Below are 20,893 nucleotides of genomic sequence, written 5' to 3'. Positions count from 1 at the left end.
AAACTGTTTTTATGAATTGATGATATACATTTCACTAATATTGTTGTCCATTGACGATTTAATGGTCTCCACCCTCATTTGAATTCCCAGTTGAGGGTTGACCTCATCAGTTATCCATAGATTTCATCAGCATTGACCCACCATTGGTAGGAAAAATATCACATGCCTATGTCACCTAAATATTATCTTATCTTTATTTCATATGTGTTTGCCATTTTCAACATTAATTGAGGTAACACCAGGAATGAATGAAGAAAATGCCTCATTCACTTACATCCATTCTTTAACTTTCATGTATAATGCATAGAAACCATAGCTCTGTTTCTGTAGGTTACCCAGCTGCTTCAAATACCCTGGTTCAGTCCTTTGACATCATGTTAACCCATGTAGCACATTGCTCCAAGTCACTCTATTCTCTGCACACCTTTCACCTTTCTGTATGTTAAGGCCCCAAGCACTCCAAATCTATTTTACTTCATCCTTCCGAGTCAATTTTTTCCCTCTTATCCATTTTCCCTCCAGTTTTGATAAGTGCATCCTTTGTCACCCTATCCTTGCTCATTCTCCATATGTCGAAACCTTTTCTGCACATCCTTTTCTGCTCATTTGACCATACTCATCGCAACTTTGATATAAAGTGTGAGCAAAGCAGCTCGACACCAGAATGTTTGATAATATAGTGTTATTAAACACTTTAAAGACTTTTCTTCACTCCATTTATTGTAAATATGATTTTATTAATTTGATATCTAGTGCATGGTATATCTAGGTAATTTACTAGGAGTTGTTAGTTGTGTCTGCCATATAATTTTGAAGGATGCTTTACCACCAGCATTATGCCGTGTCCTTGGCCTTATTACAGGCCCTCCTGAATTGATCTTTACCTTGGTAAGCTCATACATTTTCCTTTTCCCACCAACTTGTATCACATGTATTCTGTAACTTTAAGATATTGACAGTGATCCCTTACATGTATTTTTTTTTCATTTTGTCTAACACAAATGTCAATGCTATTATCAGCTACTCCTCAAGACCAGGATGTAGTGGTCAAAACTGTTGCTTGGACGTTGGGCACACTCATCATTGTTGTCGTCGTCATTACTCTACTGTTCTACCTCTACCGACGACGTAAAATGGTTAGTGATATAGCAATCATTGCTCAGTTGAAGTTATTAGATGTAATAAGAAAAAGGTTTTTGTAGAAAAGAGATTGAAGTGAGAGTGTGACAGGAGAAAATGGAAAACCATGTGAATTTTTATACTGGTATGCATATCACAGTTGAGTTTGTTTGTCAGAATTATGTTTAAGCAATTCATTCATGACTTGGTTCAGCAATGCAAACTGTGATTTGTGTATATAGCTATTGCAAGTGAATTGTGTACCTTGAGTACTTAGTTTTTTAAGTTTGGTATTTTTAGTGCTTGGTGTAGTCATGAGTAGGTAGCACAGATGCTCTCTGACTTACAATGCTTCGATTTACTATTTATTGACTTTACAATGATGTGATATTCAACACTTAATTATAGAATAAGCTTTGTGTTAGATGATTTTGCCCAGATGCAGGCTAATGTAAGTGTTCTGAAAACGTTTAAGGTAGGCTAGGCTAAGCTATGATGTTTGGTAGGTTAGATGTACAATATTAAATGTACATATTAAATGTATTTTCGACTTATGATGTTTAACTTATGGTGGGTTTATTGGAATGTAGCCCCATCGTAAAATCAAGGAGCGTCTGTTGTTGATAGGAAGCCACCAGCCAGGGAGGTATATTACTGGTGCAACCCACTCGGGTGTCAGGAGCATTAGTGGCAGCTATGAATTGGGCCAGCACCTCAGTGGTTGTCGACTTATTCTCTTCGACCCAGGTAGCAGTCTTTTCTTACTGCTTCACCTCCACATGGACTGCTGACATTTTGTACACAAACATACAGTCTCTCCTTGTCACACAAAACACTTGACAATACTTAACTCACAACTCATTCTTTGTAACTCTAGATTTTCCTGTGATGAATGCTATGCACTAGCCTTTCCTTTTGTCAAAATGGTATGAGCTGTAGATAGAAGTAGTAGGTAGGAACATTAGCAGAAGCATTAGGTAGAAGTAGTAGTTGGGAACATTAGGTAGTAGTAGTTGGTTGGAACTATAGGCAGGGGCCTCTGAAAATACTGTGCCAGAGTTGTCCTCTGCCAGTGGTTTGTTAAGGTTGAGGCACTAAAGTCTAAGAAGTGGCACTGGAATTTACCAGTTATGGAGACTTGCTGTGGCCACCCCCATGAGGGATTTCTTGGAGAGAATGGGTATCTATATATCAGAGATATAGATAGATAGAAAGATAGGTGTATTCATGAACTATGATTTTTATGGATTGTACTTTGTTGGCTTAACAGTAAGCGTAAGACTTACCTAAACTTCTTGTACTGGTCTCATTAGTTTAAAGATAGACAAGTTTTTATTTTGTATTTCTAGGTTTGTCATGTTTTAATGAAAAAAAGAAAAAATTGCCAATCCTCAGGCTAACTTTATGGAGTTGCCCAGAGTGGACTCTACAGCACTTGTTCCTCCTTCTCCACCCGTGGGTTTACGACCTATACAACTGCGGGAGATCAAAGCTCGTGGACGTTTTGGAGCAGTTTGGAAGGCTAACCTACACAGTGATGTTGTTGCTGTCAAAATATTCCCAGTCCAGGTGAGAAATTTATGGAATATGTTGGGTAACCAGTCTTAACTTTTAGTATCTTTAGTTGAATTCACACATCCTTTGAAGGAAAATAAGATGTACATTTATTGAATATCATATTATAGTGATGTCATGTTAGTATGAATATGTGAATGTGAATTATGAGGGCAAGAGTATTGTGTGCACCACTTGTGTAAGTTCACAAAAAAGGAAGCAGATCAGTCATAAAAAACTACAGATCAATGGCACTCACACTGCAGGTTATGAGAGTCCTAAGATTTACATAAATTAACTGTACTTATGAAGTCAAATACTCTGCATAACCCATGACATGGTTTCAGGGTGGGAAGATCATGCCATTCTCAACATGATACAACAAAAAGTTTGTTACACCTTGCTAATGCTTGCTGGCTGTGGTGCTCTGTTTCTTTTCCACTTTAAGCTCCTTTGCTTTTTGAAATCTTTTAATAAACCATTTTTTCTAATTTCTAACCGTTCCCTTTGTATTTAAGGTTAGAGGTACCCATATTCTCACTCCTTCATTGTAAATTTCCTGAAAACGTCTTGCCATAAAGCCTTAGTTCCATGTTGCTAAACTCCATTCCCCAATTTGTATTACCATAGAGATTGTTGAGGTTTGTGTTGCTTCCATGATTATTTCTTGTCTCACCTTTACTCTTTTAGTGCCCTCACGTACTACAGTCAAACTTGAGCATTACATGATAGCTGGGTTACCCTGCTAACTTGACAGAATATGTCATCGCCTTGGGTGCTTCACATATATTTGAATGCTCCACATATATTAGATTTAATTGTATGATGATTACACGGTTCACACTTTTAGAGACTGTAGCATGAATAATTGATGAAAATTTTCTCTGTGCACAGCAGGGTTATTACATATAATATATGTATATGCTTTTCTGATATATCATTTTTTCAAAATGTTTTTCATTATTTTCAGGTATACATTATTCACATTGTTTATGGATGGGGTTGTTAGGGAGGTAAATGCAAGAGTCCTGGAAAGAGGGGCAAGTATGAAGTCTGTTGGGGATGAGAGAGCTTGGGAAGTGAGTCAGTTGTTGTTCGCTGATGATACAGCGCTGGTGGCTGATTCATGTGAGAAACTGCAGAAGCTGGTGACTGAGTTTGGTAAAGTGTGTGGAAGAAGAAAGTTAAGAGTAAATGTGAATAAGAGCAAGGTTATTAGGTACAGTAGGGTTGAGGGTCAAGTCAATTGGGAGGTGAGTTTGAATGGAGAAAAGCTGGAGGAAGTGAAGTGTTTTAGATATCTGGGAGTGGATCTGTCAGCGGATGGAACCATGGAAGCGGAAGTGGATCATAGGGTGGGGGAGGGGGCGAAAATTTTGGGAGCCTTGAAAAATGTGTGGAAGTCGAGAACAGTATCTCGGAAAGCAAAAATGGGTATGTTTGAAGGAATAGTGGTTCCAACAATGTTGTATGGTTGCGAGGCGTGGGCTATGGATAGAGTTGTGCGCAGGAGGATGGATGTGCTGGAAATGAGATGTTTGAGGACAATGTGTGGTGTGAGGTGGTTTGATCGAGTAAGTAACGTAAGGGTAAGAGAGATGTGTGGAAATAAAAAGAGCGTGGTTGAGAGAGCAGAAGAGGGTGTTTTGAAATGGTTTGGTCACATGGAGAGAATGAGTGAGGAAAGATTGACCAAGAGGATATATGTGTCGGAGGTGGAGGGAACGAGGAGAAGAGGGAGACCAAATTGGAGGTGGAAAGATGGAGTGAAAAAGATTTTGTGTGATCGGGGCCTGAACATGCAGGAGGGTGTAAGGAGGGCAAGGAATAGAGTGAATTGGAGCGATGTGGTATACAGGGGTTGACGTGCTGTCAGTGGAGTGAATCAAGGCATGTGAAGCGTCTGGGGTAAACCATGGAAAGCTGTGTAGGTATGTATATTTGCGTGTGTGGACGTGTGTATGTACATGTGTATGGGGGGGGGGGTTGGGCCATTTCTTTCGTCTGTTTCCTTGCGCTACCTCGCAAACGCGGGAGACAGCGACAAAGTATAAAAAAAAAAAAAAAAAAAAAAAAAAAAAAACATTATTCACAGTTTTATACATGCTGTTGTCATTTATTGCATGATGACCTGAGCCATCAACATATATGGCTACCCTCACTCTCACTAGTGCCCTAGAGACAACTACTGATTAGCTGGGTTGAGTATTCACAGCTGCACAGCTATTGCTAAAAAGTAGTGAGTGTACACACCAAGGAGGGACACGGCTGTACCTTCCTCCTATGTGTTTATTGGGTTATTGATATTGCCGGATTTTTTCTTAATGCTAATCATGGTTGCCTGTAGCATAAGGCATCTATTTAAACAAAAAAAAAAAAAAAAAAGCTTGCCTTTTAGCTTGAATGAGGGCTGGAAGAGGCAATGCATAGAGATATGGTTGCATTCCTCTAAACAGTCAAGTATAACCTCGGTTGCAGAGGTTAAGGGGTTAAAGAGCTTTGATTAATTGCTGCTAGAGGGATGATTATCCAAGGGTATATTTCATTATCATTTGAGCATTTCATGCTTCCTGTAGTACAGTACAATAGTATGAATCATTATTTTGGTGTTAGCACATAGCAAATTGTGTTTTTATATATTATACATGGACATGTATTTTGGGGTTATGGTGGAAATGATTAACTAAACATCTTTTTATTGAGGAATAGTACCCCATAGTTAAGGAATATAATTGACTGCTGTATGGCAACACATAGTAGAATGTCAGACCCAGTTTTCAACATAAATATGATGAAACATCCCACATGGGGACTTTGGAATTCAGGATCCATATACATACTAGGTGTAGTGAAAGGGGGGAAGGGTGATATTCTTGTGTTTACCAGCTGCAGTGAAAGGTTTAAAAAGGCCCTGGATTAGTATTTACAGATTATTGGACTAGCCAAGTTGTGGTAGTTATGTGGGCCCTAAGGCTGTGGCCTCCTTGTCATTATCCTCCTACATTGTAAATGAATCTCTTTGGATCTCACTTTTTCTTTTAATCTCTGTTCTCCATTTTTTTAGGATAAGCAGTCCTGGATGGTAGAAAAGGAGGTATACTCACTTCCTCAAATGTCACATGAAAATGTGTTGCAATTCATTGGAGCAGAAAAGCGTGGGGATAATCTTCAAGCAGAGTTTTGGCTTATTACTGCTTATCATGGAAAAGGCTCTCTTTGTGATTATCTCAAGGTAAGTATTGTATATGAATTGTCATAAAACATCCTCACATATGGGATGTTCTAGACACTAATTGCTATGATGTGAACATGTATGACACCCTGTGTGATGATAAGATTAAGTTAAGGTGATTCCAACAGTGTTATATGGTTGCGAGGCATGGGCTATAGATAGAGTTGTGTGGAGGAGGGTGGATGTGCTAGAAATGAGATGTTTGAGGACAATATGTGGTGTGAGGTGGTTTGATCGAGTAAGTAATGAAAGGGTAAGAGACATGTGTGATAATAAAAAGAGTGTGGTTGAGAGAGGAGAAGAGGGTGTTTTGAAATGGTTTGGTCACATGGAGAGAATGAATGAGGAAAGATTGACCAAGAGGATATATTTGTCAGAGGTGGAGGGAACGAGGAGAAGTGGGAGACCAAATTGGAGGTGGAAAGATTGAGTGAAAAAGATTTTGAGTGATCGGGGCCTGAACATGCAGGAGGGTGAAAGGTGTGCAAGGAATAGAGTGAATTGGAATGATGTGGTATACCGGGGTCAACATGCCGTCAGTGGATTGAACCAGGGAATGTGAAGCGTCTGGGGTATACCATGGAAAGTTGTGTGGGGCCTGGATGTGGAAAGGGAACTGTTGTTTCGGTGCATTATACATGACAGCTAGAGACTGAGTGTGAGCGAATGTGGCCTTTGTTGTCTTTTCCTAGCGCTACCTCGCGCACATTTGGGGGAAGGGGCTGTCATTTCATGTGTGGTGGGGTGGCAATGAATAAAGGCAGACAGTATGAATTATGTGCTTGTGTATATATGTATATGTCTGTGTGTGTGTATATATGTATACGTTGAGATGTATAGGTATGTATGTGTGTGTGTGGACGTGTATGTATATACATGTGCATGTGGGTGGGTTGGGCCATTCTTTTGTCTGTTTCCTTGCGCCACCTCGCTAACGCGGGAGACTGCGACAAAGTATGATAAAATAATAATAATAATTCATAATCAATTGTTTGTATTTGCTATCACATATATCTCAAAAACATTGTTGTTTTTTATTGTATGGCAGATTTCTAGACTAGTGTCTTCATAAATTAAGTATATAACCTATGGAACATGTTAGAACATGGGATTCAGTAATTCTCCAGGTTGGACTACATTTCATTATGTAGAAATTGTGTGCTTGCAAAAGAAGCTAGCTGGAAATCTTATTGATTTTGTTTATCCCTGGAGATACTGTGCTTTTCAGGACATTATACGTAATGGCAGATTTTCTCTGTGCAAATGTTGTTGCATCTCTATCCTTGTTGGTTTTCTCCTTATAAACCCTTAGCATGAATGTAATCCAAAAAGGGAGATGGGTTACTATAACATATGAAAATATGGTACAATTGGTATCTAAAATGGTTATGTGGAGTATTATTTGATTTTACATTTGTCATTTTTAATTACTGTTAAAAGTGCATTATTCAAAGTAACTGGGGGGATGAAACAGACATGTACCACATGTCTTTAAGTTTGTTATCATGCTTCAGTCAAAAGCATGTGAAAATTATTCGAGATGCCTACAGCAATATCTTTTCAGTACATCAGAGTTTCACTATAGTTGTTATTTAAACAGTATCAGTATCTGACATATTCTTAAGGCTGGGATTTACATAAGTCAGCTTGAATACTTCATTATAAAAGCAAAAAAAAATGAATAATCTTGGGAGAAGCAGTGGTGAGCAGCAATTCTGTGCAGCTATTGTTACATCATCATTAAAACAACACACTTTCTTTCAAACTCTCAAGCTTACAGGCCCCATTGCTTTCTCAGGAATCTGCCTATTACCTAGCTCTCTCCCTCACACTAAGCCTTGACTCTTCTTCTCATACTACCTGTCTCTCTCTTTTTCTCATCCTAGTTACACCTGCACATATTCAGACACTCTGGCTCGAGCCTTCAATGTGGATGAGGACTCTTTGCTTGGCTTCTTCTTCTGTTCTGCCTTTTTAAAATTGGAATGCAATGAGGGTAAGGATTCCAGCCCCAGCTCCAGACCACTTTAGATGCCACCTACAACATGCAGGGAATATGTAAGAAGTATTCTTTCTCTGCTATCCCCTTTGAAAACTTTGAAAGCAAAAAATGCAGTGAGGGCAGTTTCCAGCCCTCTGCCCCTGCCCACTTTAGTTGCCATCTTCAGCACGCAGGGAGTACATAAGAGATGTTCTTTCTCTTCTTTCCCCTTTGAGAATTTTGAAAATAAAGTAAAACTAGCAAAAAGAGATGAATAAATCATTGCATGCCTAGTGGCAGTCAGCTGATTGGGTTGTTTTTTATGCATGAGATATAACTCAGCCACCGAGTTGTGGTAGCTCCTTGTGGGATCCTGGTGCCATTTCTTGGTAAGTGGAGGGTTAGAGAACCACATGGGATGTACAAATTTTTTTGACAGCTGTGGACATTAGTAATGTCACGCACAAAGAAGGAAAATTCTGTATTTTGACATATCTTAAATTATGGCCAAAGGGTTAAAGATAATGTGATTTTGGAATATGCATTGAAGGTTGTGATAGGATGACATTACTTTGTTTCGGCTCAAAAGCAGGGACAATATTTTACTCTTTGGGTATGTTTCAGTTTTTAATGTTCCAGTTAATTTGGTTAAGCTTTTGTATTTTACTGCCTTTAACTTGTTATTTACTGATTATAATTTTGTGTTTTACCTTTCAGGCAAACTTAGTAACTTGGGCTGAACTTTGCAAAATTGGGGAATCAATGGCACGGGGTCTAATGTATGTGCATGAAGAGCAGCCTGCTAGTAAGTATGAGGCTCTTAAGCCTTCAATTGCCCATCGAGATTTCAAAAGCAAAAATGTTTTGCTTAAAGCTGATTTATCTGCCTGCATTGCTGATTTTGGCCTGGCTTTGGTCTTCCGCCCTGGGCAGCCAACTGGAGACACCCATGGACAGGTAAGAATATCACTTAATGTATTACCAAATGTAACTTAAGAACTCTACACACCTTGACATGTTCTTTTTCAGTGTTGTGGGTGATGAGATCTGCAATCATTATGATGATTCCATCGTAGGATGGAAATAGCCAAGAGTAACTCAGTTAAAGCTAAAGAGTATCTTAGAGAAAACTTTTCTTTAGGACGTGGTGGAATTCTGATGATTTTTCTAAAAGACACTAAGATTATTATAGCAAAACTGTTGTTGCTAGTGATGAGAGAAAGCATTAACTCCTTAAGGAACCAGTGATGAATGTCTTGTCTTGTCTTCAAAAAAATTAAGTAAATGATGAGGACAAATGTATTGTCATTGCCTTCAAAAATTCACATAAGTTCAATTATTTATTAGTTTTTTGTGATGGTTGAAATGATGTGAGAGTTGTATTTCAGTCTCTCAGTCAGTATTGTGTGCATGTGTGTGTGTTTGATGGCTTGGAGGCTGTCCAAGACTCAGTATTCAGTATCCATTGTCATTTTCCAAGTTAGAAATATGCAGCTCACATTTTTATCTGGGAAGTATCCGTATAGTGCTTTGTTGGTATTTTTTGTGCTTCTTTGTATTTCTGCAACTAAAGATATTCTCTGCCCTTAAGAAAGATGGAGAAGACTAAGAGGGGCAGATACATAGAAAATAGTAACTGATGCTCTCTCTCTCTCTCTCTCTCTCTCTCTCTCTCTCTCTCTCTCTCTCTCTCTCTCTCTCTCTCAGAAATACTGTGTAACATACCAGACTCTCTCTCTCAGAAATACTATGTAACATACCTGAATTTAATAATAGAAATATGTACCAGCCATGAAAATTTGTAACAGCCATACCAAAATAGTCATATCCCATTGGTACTGGTGGAGAAGGTGAGGAGCCTTGTTCCTCAGGCATTGTTAGAGGAGTTGAGGAGCCATGTTGGTGTTGCCCTGTATGACGACACTAGTGTACCATATTTCCTTGAATTTGGTAATGGAAAATGCCAAATTTTAACCTTGGCCTGAGGACCTGGGAGAATCCTCTTTAGGAAGGATCAGAAACTTGCCCACCAAGTGTGTGCTGACTTAGAGATTCATATGTTGTGGCTGCTTTGGATTGGCCACAAATTATGAAAATTTGATAACAGAATTTCAAGAAGAGGTCTAATAGTAGTACTGTGAATTTGTAAATATGAATTTAGATTTTGTGAATTATCATGATTCCACTATACTGTCTATCTATATCTCTGATTCCTTTTCCCTCCAAGAATTCCCTCAAGGTGATGGCCACTGCAAAAGCCTCCATAACTGATGCACTCTAGTGCCATTCCTTGAGTGCCTCACCCTTAACAAGCCACTGACAGAAGGCAACTCTAGCACAGTGTTTCCAGAGGCTCATACCTAATGTTCCTACCAACTATTACAAACCAAATGTATACTGTATATTAGATAAGAAAATTCCTGTGATAGCCCCAAGAAGCCCCAAGATTCATCATGTTGTATTGGTATTCTTTTATGTATAAATTAATATAATACATGATATAATTTATACACAGTTTTTATGGTATTCATCACTTTTTATGTTTATTCATATATTTTTATCAGGTTGGCACTCGACGGTACATGGCCCCAGAAGTATTGGAAGGTGCTATTAATTTCCAGCGTGATGCCTTCCTGCGAATTGACATGTATGCCTGTGGGCTAGTGCTATGGGAGATTATCTCCAGGTGTTCAAGTGAGCTCCCTACATAATTTTATTTTTTCTCTGTATATAGTGACTCATTTACTCGTGTAATGTTTAAATTGTTGAGATGAAAATGCGAAAATAGAGCAGATCCAAGTGCATTTTGGAAAGATTGATGAAGGGTAATACATGAGTTCCTATCATGTAAGTGGGAGACATATAGTGTAAAAGTTGTAATGGGTTATCAATCCTGGAAGAGAATTTGAAACAAGTGCAGCTACTTCAAATTTTTTAAGGTAGTCTGAATAAGAAATTTATTTGGGTTGGCTGAAAATGGATATCTAGAGAATATCATATGACTGAGTAGCAGATGTAAAATTGAGGGGGATTTATTGATGAAGCTTGTGAATGTTGAAGGGTAAGTGATATACTAATTTAATTTTTGTTTGAAAGTGTCATAGGATTGTGAATGATCCATTTAATTCTTTGTAGCAAACAAAAAGTGTGTGCTAATATGCACTTAATCTTTCCTACAGTAATGGAAATGGAGCCAATGAAAAAAAGTTAATAGAAAGGTAGAAGAATGATAGACAGAGTTGGGGACAGAGAAATTGAAAGATACAAAGAATGTAGAAAAGATTTATTGATAAGTAAGGGTTCACATTGTGATGGTATGATTATGTATAGATAGAGAAGGGATCTTGGTAAATGGACACCATGGTAAGTAAAACATGAAGATATATTTAGGGCATTGCTTGAGTACAATGAAAGAACAGTTATGAAAAGAAAAATGTAGATGAACAGGTTTTACATGGTCTTTGCATTGAAGTCTAGCTTTGGTTTGCATTACCTAATGCATGTATTGGAGGGAGATTTTTCAGAGATTGTACAAGAAGTAGAATCAGAAAATTTTAAAAATTTGAACTTATGAGATACTGTATATAAGGAAAAATAGTTGATAAAGAATGGTGGTCTAAGGTGTTGTGGATGTATTTGAAAAAAGGATGCAGAAAGAACATTTATTAGACAGGAATGTGTTATATCTCCATGGCTGTTTAATTTGTTTATGGATGGGGTTGTTAGGGAGATGTGTGGTAATAAAAAGAGTGTGGTTGAGAGAGCAGAAAAAGTTGTATTTAAATGGTTTGGTCACATGAAGCGAATGAGTGAGGAAAGATTGACTAAGAGGATATATGTGTCAAAGGTGGAGGGAACAAGAAGTGGGAGGCCAAATTGGAGGTGGAAGGATGGAGTGAAAAAGATTTTGAGTGATTGGGGCCTGACCATACTGGAGGGTGAAAGGAATAGAGTGAATTGGAACAATGTGGTATACTGTGGTCGACGTGCTGTCTATGGATTGAACCAGGGCATGTGAAGTGTCTGGGGTAAACCATAGAAAGTTTTGTGGGGCCTGGATGTGGAAAGGGACCAGTGGTTTCGTGCATTACACATGACAGCTTGAGACTGAGTGTGAACAAATGTGGCCTTTGTTGTCTTTTCATAGCGCTACCTCGCGTGCACGTCGGGGGACGGGGTGTCATTTCATGTGTGGCGGGATGGCAGCTGGAATGGATGAAGGCAGCATGTATGAATATGTACATGTGTATATTTGTATATGTCTGTGTATGTATGTATACATTGAAATGTATAGGTATGTATATGCGCATGTGTGGGCATTTATGTATATACATGTGTGTGTGGATGGGTTGGGCTATTGTTTTGTCTGTTTCCTTGCACTACCTCAATAACACGGAAGACAGCATTAAAGTTTAATGAATAAATGATAATGAAATATAAAACAGTAGGGATGAGGGTCAAGTCAATTGGGAGGTAAGTTTGAATGGAGAAAAACTGGAGGAAGTGAAGTTATTTAGGTATCTGGGAGTGGATTTGGCAGCGGATGGAACCATGGAAGTGGAAGTGAATCATAGGGTGGGGGAGGGGGCGAAAATTCTGGGAGCCTTGAAGAATGTGTGGAAGTCGAGACCATTATCTCGGAAAGCAAAAATGGGTATGTTTGAAGGAATAGTGGTTCCAACAATGTTGTATGGTTGCGAGGCGTGGGCTATGGATAGAGTTGTGCGGAGGAGGTTGGATGTGCTGGAAATGAGATGTTTGAGGACAATATGTGGTGTGAGGTGGTTTGATCGAGTAAGTAATAATAGGGTAAGAGAGATGTGTGGTAATAAAAAGAGTGTGGTTGAGAGAGCAGAAGAGGGTGTTTTGAAATGGTTTGGTCTCATGGAGAGAATGAGTGAGGAAAGATTGACCAAGAGGATATATGTGTCAGAGGTGGAGGGAACGAGGAGAAGTGGGAGACCAAATTGGAGGTGGAAAGATGGAGTGAAAAAGATTTTGAGTGATCGGGGCCTGAACATGCAGGAGGGTGAAAGGCGTGCAAGGAATAGAGTGAATTGGAACGTTGTGGTATGCCGGGGTCAACTTGCTGTCAATGGATTGAACCAGGGCGTGTGAAGCGTTTGGGGTAAACCATGGAAAGTTGTGTGGGGCCTGGATGTGGAAAGGGAACTTTGGTTTTGGTGCATTATTACATGACAGCTAGAGACTGAGTGTGAACGAATGTGGCCTTTGTTGTCTTTTCCTAGCGCTACCTCACACACATGAGGGGGAGGGGGTTGTTATTCCATGTGTGGCGAGGTGGCGATGGGAATGAATAAATGCAGACAGTATGAATTATGTACATGTGTATATATGTATATGTCTGTTTGTGTATATATATGTATACATTGAGATGTATAGGTATTTATATTTGCGTGTGTGGATGTGTATGTATATACATATGTATGTGGGTGGGTTTGGCCATTCTTTTGTCTGTTTCCTTGCGCTACCTCGCTAATGCGGGATACAGCGACAAAGCAAAATAAATAAGATAAATAAAAATATAGAATTAAAAGAAGGGACAAAAAAAAAAAAAAGAGTTTCAAGAACAGAAGTATGGAGAAAGGTGAAAGATGAATCAGCATGTGGGAGTATATAAAGCAGTGCAAGAACAGGAAGAATATGGATAGAATGCACAATTCCTACTTGTATTTTTGAGTTAAGTGGGAGATGGTTTCTTTGTGTAGGATAGGTAAGGGCTAGTTGGAAAGAATGCAAGTGTTGGAGTTTACAAGTAGAGTGTATGTGTATTTTTGATTAAAGTTGTGAGAGAGGAAGGCCACCAGTGGCATAGGGAAATAAAGTGGAATAGTATGGGAGGGAGAGAATTGGTGAAAGAATGCAGAGAATGGTGTATGTAAGAGAGGCATGTAAGGACAGAGATAAGTAGACTCTTGCCATATCCACCCTTTTCCTGGAGGGAATGGGTGTCAGAGATAACAGAGTTATTGAAAAATTTTTAGTTTAGGGAATGTGTTTAAAGGATTGTGGGATGGGCTTTGACCTTTTTGGCTCTAGGTTGTCCACAGGTCAGTGTAGTATTCTTGAAACTGGTGTATTTGATGAGTTAATTTATTGTAATATATAATTGCCACATTTGGATTCATGTGGGGAAGGATTTACGTTATTTTCATTTCTATTCATCAGGTCAGGATGGTCCTGTACCAGAATACCACTTGCCGTTTGAAGAAGAGGTTGGGCAGCACCCAACTCTGGATGATATGCAAGAGTGTGTTGTCACCCAGAAGCGACGACCCATTATTCGGGATACCTGGCGCAAGAATGCAGTAAGTAGGAACAATTTTTTCTCATGCATCATCACCCCAATTTTTTTTTTTTTTTTTTTTTCATACCTTATCTCAATTTCCTGCATTAGTGGGCAGCGCCCGGAACAAAGAAAGGCCACATCCATTCCCTATCTGTCATGTGTAATGTACCAAAACCACAGCTCCCTATCCACTATCAAACCCTACAGACTTTTGCATGGTTTGCCTTGGACACATTACATGCTCTGGTTCCATTCATTAACAACATGTCAATCCCAGTATACCCTACCATTCCAATTCACTCTATGAATGAGTAACTTGGGGTTGATATTTTGGTGATGGAAATATATACACAGTGAGAGGACCATGTATGGTTGGATGGACTTCCTTGATGTCTTTCAAATCATTGCTCATGAAAGGTGGCATTCTTTCTTTTATGCAGATTCACTTCACCCATAAATATTATTCTTTGATGATTTCTTATTTATCTTCTTCCTTCTTTTCCTGTTTTCTTTATGGCTACAACTTTTGATAACACTAGATCATCTGGCTAATGTCTGCAAATGGCAGGTAGCATTGAGGATGAGCAGAAAAGATTATCAAAGAAAAGGTAGCTCAAATGTGGAGGGAGCAAGTGGAAGGGAGAGATTGAGTTGGTAGGATGTATTGAAACAGGCTTTGAGTAATCAGATTCTAAACATGCAGGAGGGTGATGGATGCATAGTATAGATAGAGTTGGAGTTATGTGGTTCCATATCCACTCAATAGAAGTAGCACATTTTAAAAAAGTATGCAAAAGTGCGGATGCAGCTCACAACAAAATCCTTCTCATAAAGAGGCCTCTACCCCCCCCCCCCACTCTCTCTCTCTCTCTCTCTCTCTCTCTCTCTCTCTCTCTCTCTCTCTCTCTCTCTCTCTCTCTCTCTCTCTCTCTCCCCCATGCCCACCCAACTAAGATTATATGTACCACCACTACCTCACCAGAGCCACCTCTACTACTACTACCACCATCTCAGTAAAGATTTTGAGGAATCAGTTCAAGGATTGTGAAGGATGTCATGAGAATAGAGAGGAACTAGAGGAATTACAGTAATTAGAGTGAAAGACCTTTAACACAAATTTGCATTAGATGAGTGAGATTATAGGGTGCATAATCAAAAGAAAATAGAATTATAACAAATAGGAAAGATCTGAAATGGCTATTCTAGATGTCCTAGAGAATGTTGAACAAGAGGAGCTGCCCAAAACACAGGCTACAGAAATTACCAAAAATATTAGGTTGGAAGGAGAGGAGAGCAGTTTTTGAGGCTCCTTCACAAATTCTGAACATGATTGATGCAGGGGGAACAAGAACCCAGGTTAATTGCAACAGGAGCCCAGGGGTTTGAGCTAATTTATGTAGAAATAATTAAGTATTGCTTTAAACAAAGAAATCAGGAAAAAAATATGGTCCAGATGTTAAATTTAGAGAAGTACAGAGCATAGAAGATCAGTGCCTATTAGCAAATAGTGAGATTATAGACTAAGCCAGAAACATGCAGGTTGATGAAACAAATAAAGTAAAATACAAAAATAAATGCATCATACAAATCTCTCTCCTCCATGTATTACCCACAAATTTTTTTAAAGCAGATACCTGGTTCACACATTCCCATGTTATGAAGCTACATTGGCTTCTTTTCTGATGTTCTGTGCATGCCAACACTCTCTCAGTCACCACTTACTTTTACAACAATCTTTTATCTCTGTAATTCCACTTCCCTTTATATAATAGCACTTTACAAGAATTCTGCCAGTCTTCAGGTACCTAGCCTTGTGTCACACATGCATTGAAATCCTGATGAATCATTTAACAACACTCTTTACCATCTTGTAAGAAATTTAATTAGAATTCCACTACTCCAACAGCTTTGCCACACTTTCAAGTTAGGCAAAGCTCTCAGTAGCTGGTCTTTTCTCCATCTGCTTGTTACCTCTCGACCATCTGCTCATTTTACCTCCTCCTAAAGTGCTGTCATATTTCTTACCAGATCCACTTCCTAGTATCGAAAACACTTCCCAACTTACTTTCTGAGAAATATAAAACTTGTGGCAGCAGTTCAATTTTAAGATATCTTACCAGTATGCTTGTGATGGTTGTACACCAGGATGAACCATGGAAAGGTCTTTGGGGCCTGGTTGTTATTGGGAGCTGTGGTTTTGGTGCATTACTCAGAACAGCTAGAGAATGGATGTGAGCGATTGTGGCCTTTCTTCATCTGTTCCTGGTCCTACCTTGCTAACTAGGAAACAGTGATCAGGTATGGAAAAAGAATGTTGAACGTTTTAAAACAGTTGAGAGGAGGTAAGAATTCCATTTATTTCTCCTATATCTTCATGAACATTATTTTTTTTTATTATTATACTTGTCGCTGTCTCCCGCATTAGCGAGGGAGCACAAGGAAACAGACAAAATGATGGCCCAACCCACCCACATACGCATGTATATACATACACGTCCACACACGCATTTATACATACATATACCTCTCAACGTATACATATATATACGTTGAGATGTTTGAGGACAATGTGTGGTGTGAGGTGGTTTGATCGAGTAAGTAACGTAAGGGTAAGAGAGATGTGTGGAAATAAAAAGAGCGTGGTTGAGAGAGCAGAAGAGGGTGTTTTGAAATGGTTTGGTCACATGGAGAGAATGAGTGAGGAAAGACTGACCAAGAGGATATATGTGTCGGAGGTGGAGGGAACGAGGAGAAGAGGGAGACCAAATTGGAGGTGGAAAGATGGAGTGAAAAAGATTTTGTGTGATCGTGGCCTGAACATGCCGGGGTTGACGTGCTGTCAGTGGGTTGAATCAAGGCATGTGTATGGGGGTGGGTTGGGCCATTTCTTTCGTCTGTTTCCTTGCGCTACCTCGCAAACGCAGGAGACAGCGACAAAGCAAAAAAAATAAGATAAAAAACATGCACAGACATATACATACATACCCATGTACATAATTCATACCATCTGTCCTTATTCATTCCTGTCGCCACCCCGCCATGCCTGAAATGATGACTCCCTCCCCCCCACATGTGTGCGAGGTAGCGCTAGGAAAAGACAACAAAAGCCACATTCGTTCACACTCAGTCTCTAGCTGTCATGTATAATGCACCAAAACCGCAGCTCCCTTCCCACATCCAGGCCCCCACAAAACTTTCCATGGTTTACCCGAGATGCTCCACATGCCCTGGTTCAGTCCATTGACAGCACGTCGACTCCGGTATACCACATCGTTCCAATTCACTCTATTCCTTGCACACCTTTCACCCTCCTGTATGTTCAGGCCCCGATCACTCAAAATCTTTTTCTCTCCATCTTTCCATGTTCAGGTTGATCTCCCACTTCTCCTCGTTCCCTCCACCTCAGACACATGTATCCTCTTTGTCAATCTTTCCTCACTCATTCTCTCCATGTGACCAAACCATTTCAAAACACCCTCTTCTGCTCTCTGAACCACACTCTCTTTATTACCCACATCTCTCTTGCCCTTTCATTACTTACTCGATCAAACCACCTCACACCACATATTGTCCTCAAACATCTCATTTCCAGCACATCCACCCTTCTCCGCACAACTCTTATCTATGTAGTAGAAAAATATTTGAAACTTGCAATTTATTGTATCATTCAGCAGTAATAGTTTGAATGATTTAAACCATTTTTGATCGAAGTGTTTGTGATACATAGTAATTTCAATTCCACCACCATTTTTTCTATATTGTTTCTGAATATGTAGATAATTATTAGTCTTTCCTGTCTGTATGATCGTATGACACGTTTAAGATTCATTTTTTAAAGGGCACTTCTGGGGTGTTATATGGTGTGTTATATGTGGCCTTTAGTCCCTAATTTTTTATGAACAATGAAAACCCTGAACTTCATGTGACAGATTTTCACAGTTTCTCAGTCCTATTATATGAATAGCATTGCTGACAGTAATATGTGTTTCATCTCTGTTAATTGTTATCTGGTCCTGCACTTGCATGTCAAAAAATTTGTAATGATTTGTAGAACAGATGTTCATCAGTACTTAAGTGAAATTAGAAATGTTGATGGACTATTTTTTCAGGCCATGGTGTCATTAATTGATACAATGGAGGAGTGCTGGGATCATGATGCAGAGGCCCGCCTCTCAGCCTCCTGTGTTGTAGAGAGGTTGGCCATGTCTTCAAGAAACCTACACTTTTCCTCTACCTCAAATCCACACAAGGAGTCAAGCATATAAGGTAAGCATACCTCTTATGTTTCAGAATAGGATATCTTTAGTCATTCTGGGATCATTTACTCCAAACCCATTTGCATGAGGTTGATTAAGGGCATACATCCCCTTGGGTTACTCATGCATATGATTGATGTAATTCTTTTTCTTGTAAACTGATGATTGCATACTGCTATGGTGCTTCAAAATTAGTTGCCCTATGCCCAGAGTTGACTTTTCAGTAAAGATTGAAATAATTACCTCACAAAGAATATGCCTCCAATTTAATAGTATATGTATAGTTAGCATCTCATCTGATGTACTTTTAACTTTAAGGAATGCAACTGCCGAATGTCTGTCTCTCATGATTCACTGCTCCAGTTCATCTCTTTCAAAATAGAAAATTTGATTTTACTGAAATTTACCTTCAGTTTCTCATTACACATGATAAAATATCAAAATAACGAGCATTGTATGCAGCTCTTGATTCGGCCAGTAGACCATCACCATCTTTCTGCAGTAACGTTAGAAGCTTCCATTCTCTTCCACCATGGTTCACTTGAAGACCTAATTCACTTCAGCTTCCACTTATATCCTAGTAAAACTAGAGTACTGGATCCATTAACCCTTAAGTGACAGATGACAATAATTGATGTTCTCTTAGGGAATAGCAGTTAGCTGCAGTCAATTCTCACAATTTTCCCACCACTGTTTGATTATCCAGCTAACCTTTAGTACCATTAGTAACCTATGGAGGTCTCTTATACTGCTAAGAAGGTGTAGAGGAAAACCTGCCCTCATCATCATCCTTACTCCCTTGCATCCTCCATTGAAAGTACACTGAAGGCCATTTTAATGAGACTACGTAAGAGGGAAGGGTGCATGCTTGGAGAGTTCCCTATTGAACTTGAGGAGGAAATTTCTTATCAGCCACAACTTCTCTCCCCCTGTGTAATCCTGGGATAATGGAGGACTCTCATATCAGATTAAAGTCAGACACAAAAGATGCCAATTCAACCCAGAAGAAGCAAGCAGGAAAATGTGTGGCACCAATACAGGTTGAGTATCCCTCGCTGAAAAGTCTAGGACCAGAAGTGCTTAGGATTTTGGAATATTTGCACATACATAATGAGATATGTGGAAAACAGGATGGTATGGAAACAAATGGGTTAGAGCTGAGACATACCTCAACATTTCAACCGTTCAGTGGTCTTCCTCTGAAGGTACTGATTCCAGCTTGCTGGGGGAACACAGTCCTCCTGAATGCTAGAATCAGAATCTCTTGAGGAAGACTGTTGAACGGTTGAAATATAGAAGTATGTCTCAGCTCTAACCCGTTTGCTTCTATACCATACTGTTTATCACATTTGTCATGATAGATGATAGATAATGAGATATCTTGGGGATGGGACCCAAGTCTAAATGCAAAATCAGTTTATGTTTCATATACAACATATACACATAGCCTGAAGGTAATGTATGCAATGCTTTTGATAATTTTGCACATGGGACATAGTATGTGTAACACTAAACCATGAGAAAGCTAAGGTGTCTCATCATCTGCCCATATGGACAATCTATGGTTGTTTGGCATCACCTTCATTCCTGACTCTGAAGTTATATGCTTCTGATAAGCACTCATTTTCTTACACTTATGCACACACAGCAAAGAATAAGGAAAAAACACTGAGTAATGCATGAAGGTATGGTGTTGACAATGGCTTGTAATAAACTGGAGCCAACAGAACATCAGAGCCTGGCACGGGCAAGTGAGGTCAGGTGTGGAATTTTTCACTTGTAACGTCATCTCACTGCTCAAAAACTTTTGGATTTTGGAGCATCTTGGATTTGGGATGAGGGATGCTCAACCTGTATTTAAAAAATCAGTGAGCAGGAAGTAGGTAAATGTAAATCTGATTATTTTTGGATTGAAAAGTCATCTATACCTTTCTACCTATTTGATACCAGTTTACTTCAGGAACTCCCTGAAAGGGATACCCCAGCAAAAAAATTTCCATAACTGGTGAGCTTTGGTCATCATATGCCAGATAAAGGAGAAATAAAAAAGAAATACTTGCAAAAAGAGTTCTGGAGGCAGTAGAATTGCCAGTTGCAATTTTGTTGATTAATGAAAAAGAATCAATGGAAATAATCAAGATGTGAGGATTGCCCAGTTAAGGGTATATTTTACATGGGGTCATCTTGCCAGGAGGTAAGTACTTAGGAAAGTTAAGAAATATAAAGGGAGGTAGAATTCAGTGGGTAATCATCAAATGCAGTAGATCATAGAAAGACAGTCATAAGGCAAAAAAAAAATATTGAAGTTTGGCAAAATGACATAGATCTGCCAGCACTACAGAAAGGTAAAGAGTGTCAGGAGAATGTTATAATGGGCTAAAAATAATGTATACAAATGTTTATGGATCATTAGTTTATAGTAATGAGTTGGAATTCAAGGA

General features: G+C 39.1%; 1 protein-coding gene across 10 annotated transcripts in view; it reads left to right on the top strand.

Moving 5' to 3' along the window:
• The window catches only part of put (activin A receptor type 2 punt), a 77,813-nt gene that overhangs the window by 27,216 nt on the left and 29,704 nt on the right, over positions 1–20,893 (top strand). For all 10 annotated transcript variants that reach the window (XM_071678629.1, XM_071678631.1, XM_071678628.1 and 7 more), the window contains 7 exons: positions 1,021–1,136; positions 2,515–2,688; positions 5,738–5,905; positions 8,604–8,843; positions 10,451–10,580; positions 14,076–14,215; positions 18,306–18,462. In XM_071678629.1, the coding sequence (XP_071534730.1) occupies positions 1,021–1,136; positions 2,515–2,688; positions 5,738–5,905; positions 8,604–8,843; positions 10,451–10,580; positions 14,076–14,215; positions 18,306–18,461 (1,124 nt within the window). In that variant the 3' untranslated portion in view covers position 18,462. The remainder of the gene's footprint in view (positions 1–1,020; positions 1,137–2,514; positions 2,689–5,737; positions 5,906–8,603; positions 8,844–10,450; positions 10,581–14,075; positions 14,216–18,305; positions 18,463–20,893) is intronic.

This window comes from Panulirus ornatus, chromosome 28 (genome assembly GCF_036320965.1).
Source record: "Panulirus ornatus isolate Po-2019 chromosome 28, ASM3632096v1, whole genome shotgun sequence".
Classification (NCBI taxonomy): domain Eukaryota; kingdom Metazoa; phylum Arthropoda; class Malacostraca; order Decapoda; family Palinuridae; genus Panulirus; species Panulirus ornatus.
The sequence above is the reverse complement of the archived record's forward strand: the minus strand, read 5'-3'. Positions and strand labels throughout refer to the sequence as shown.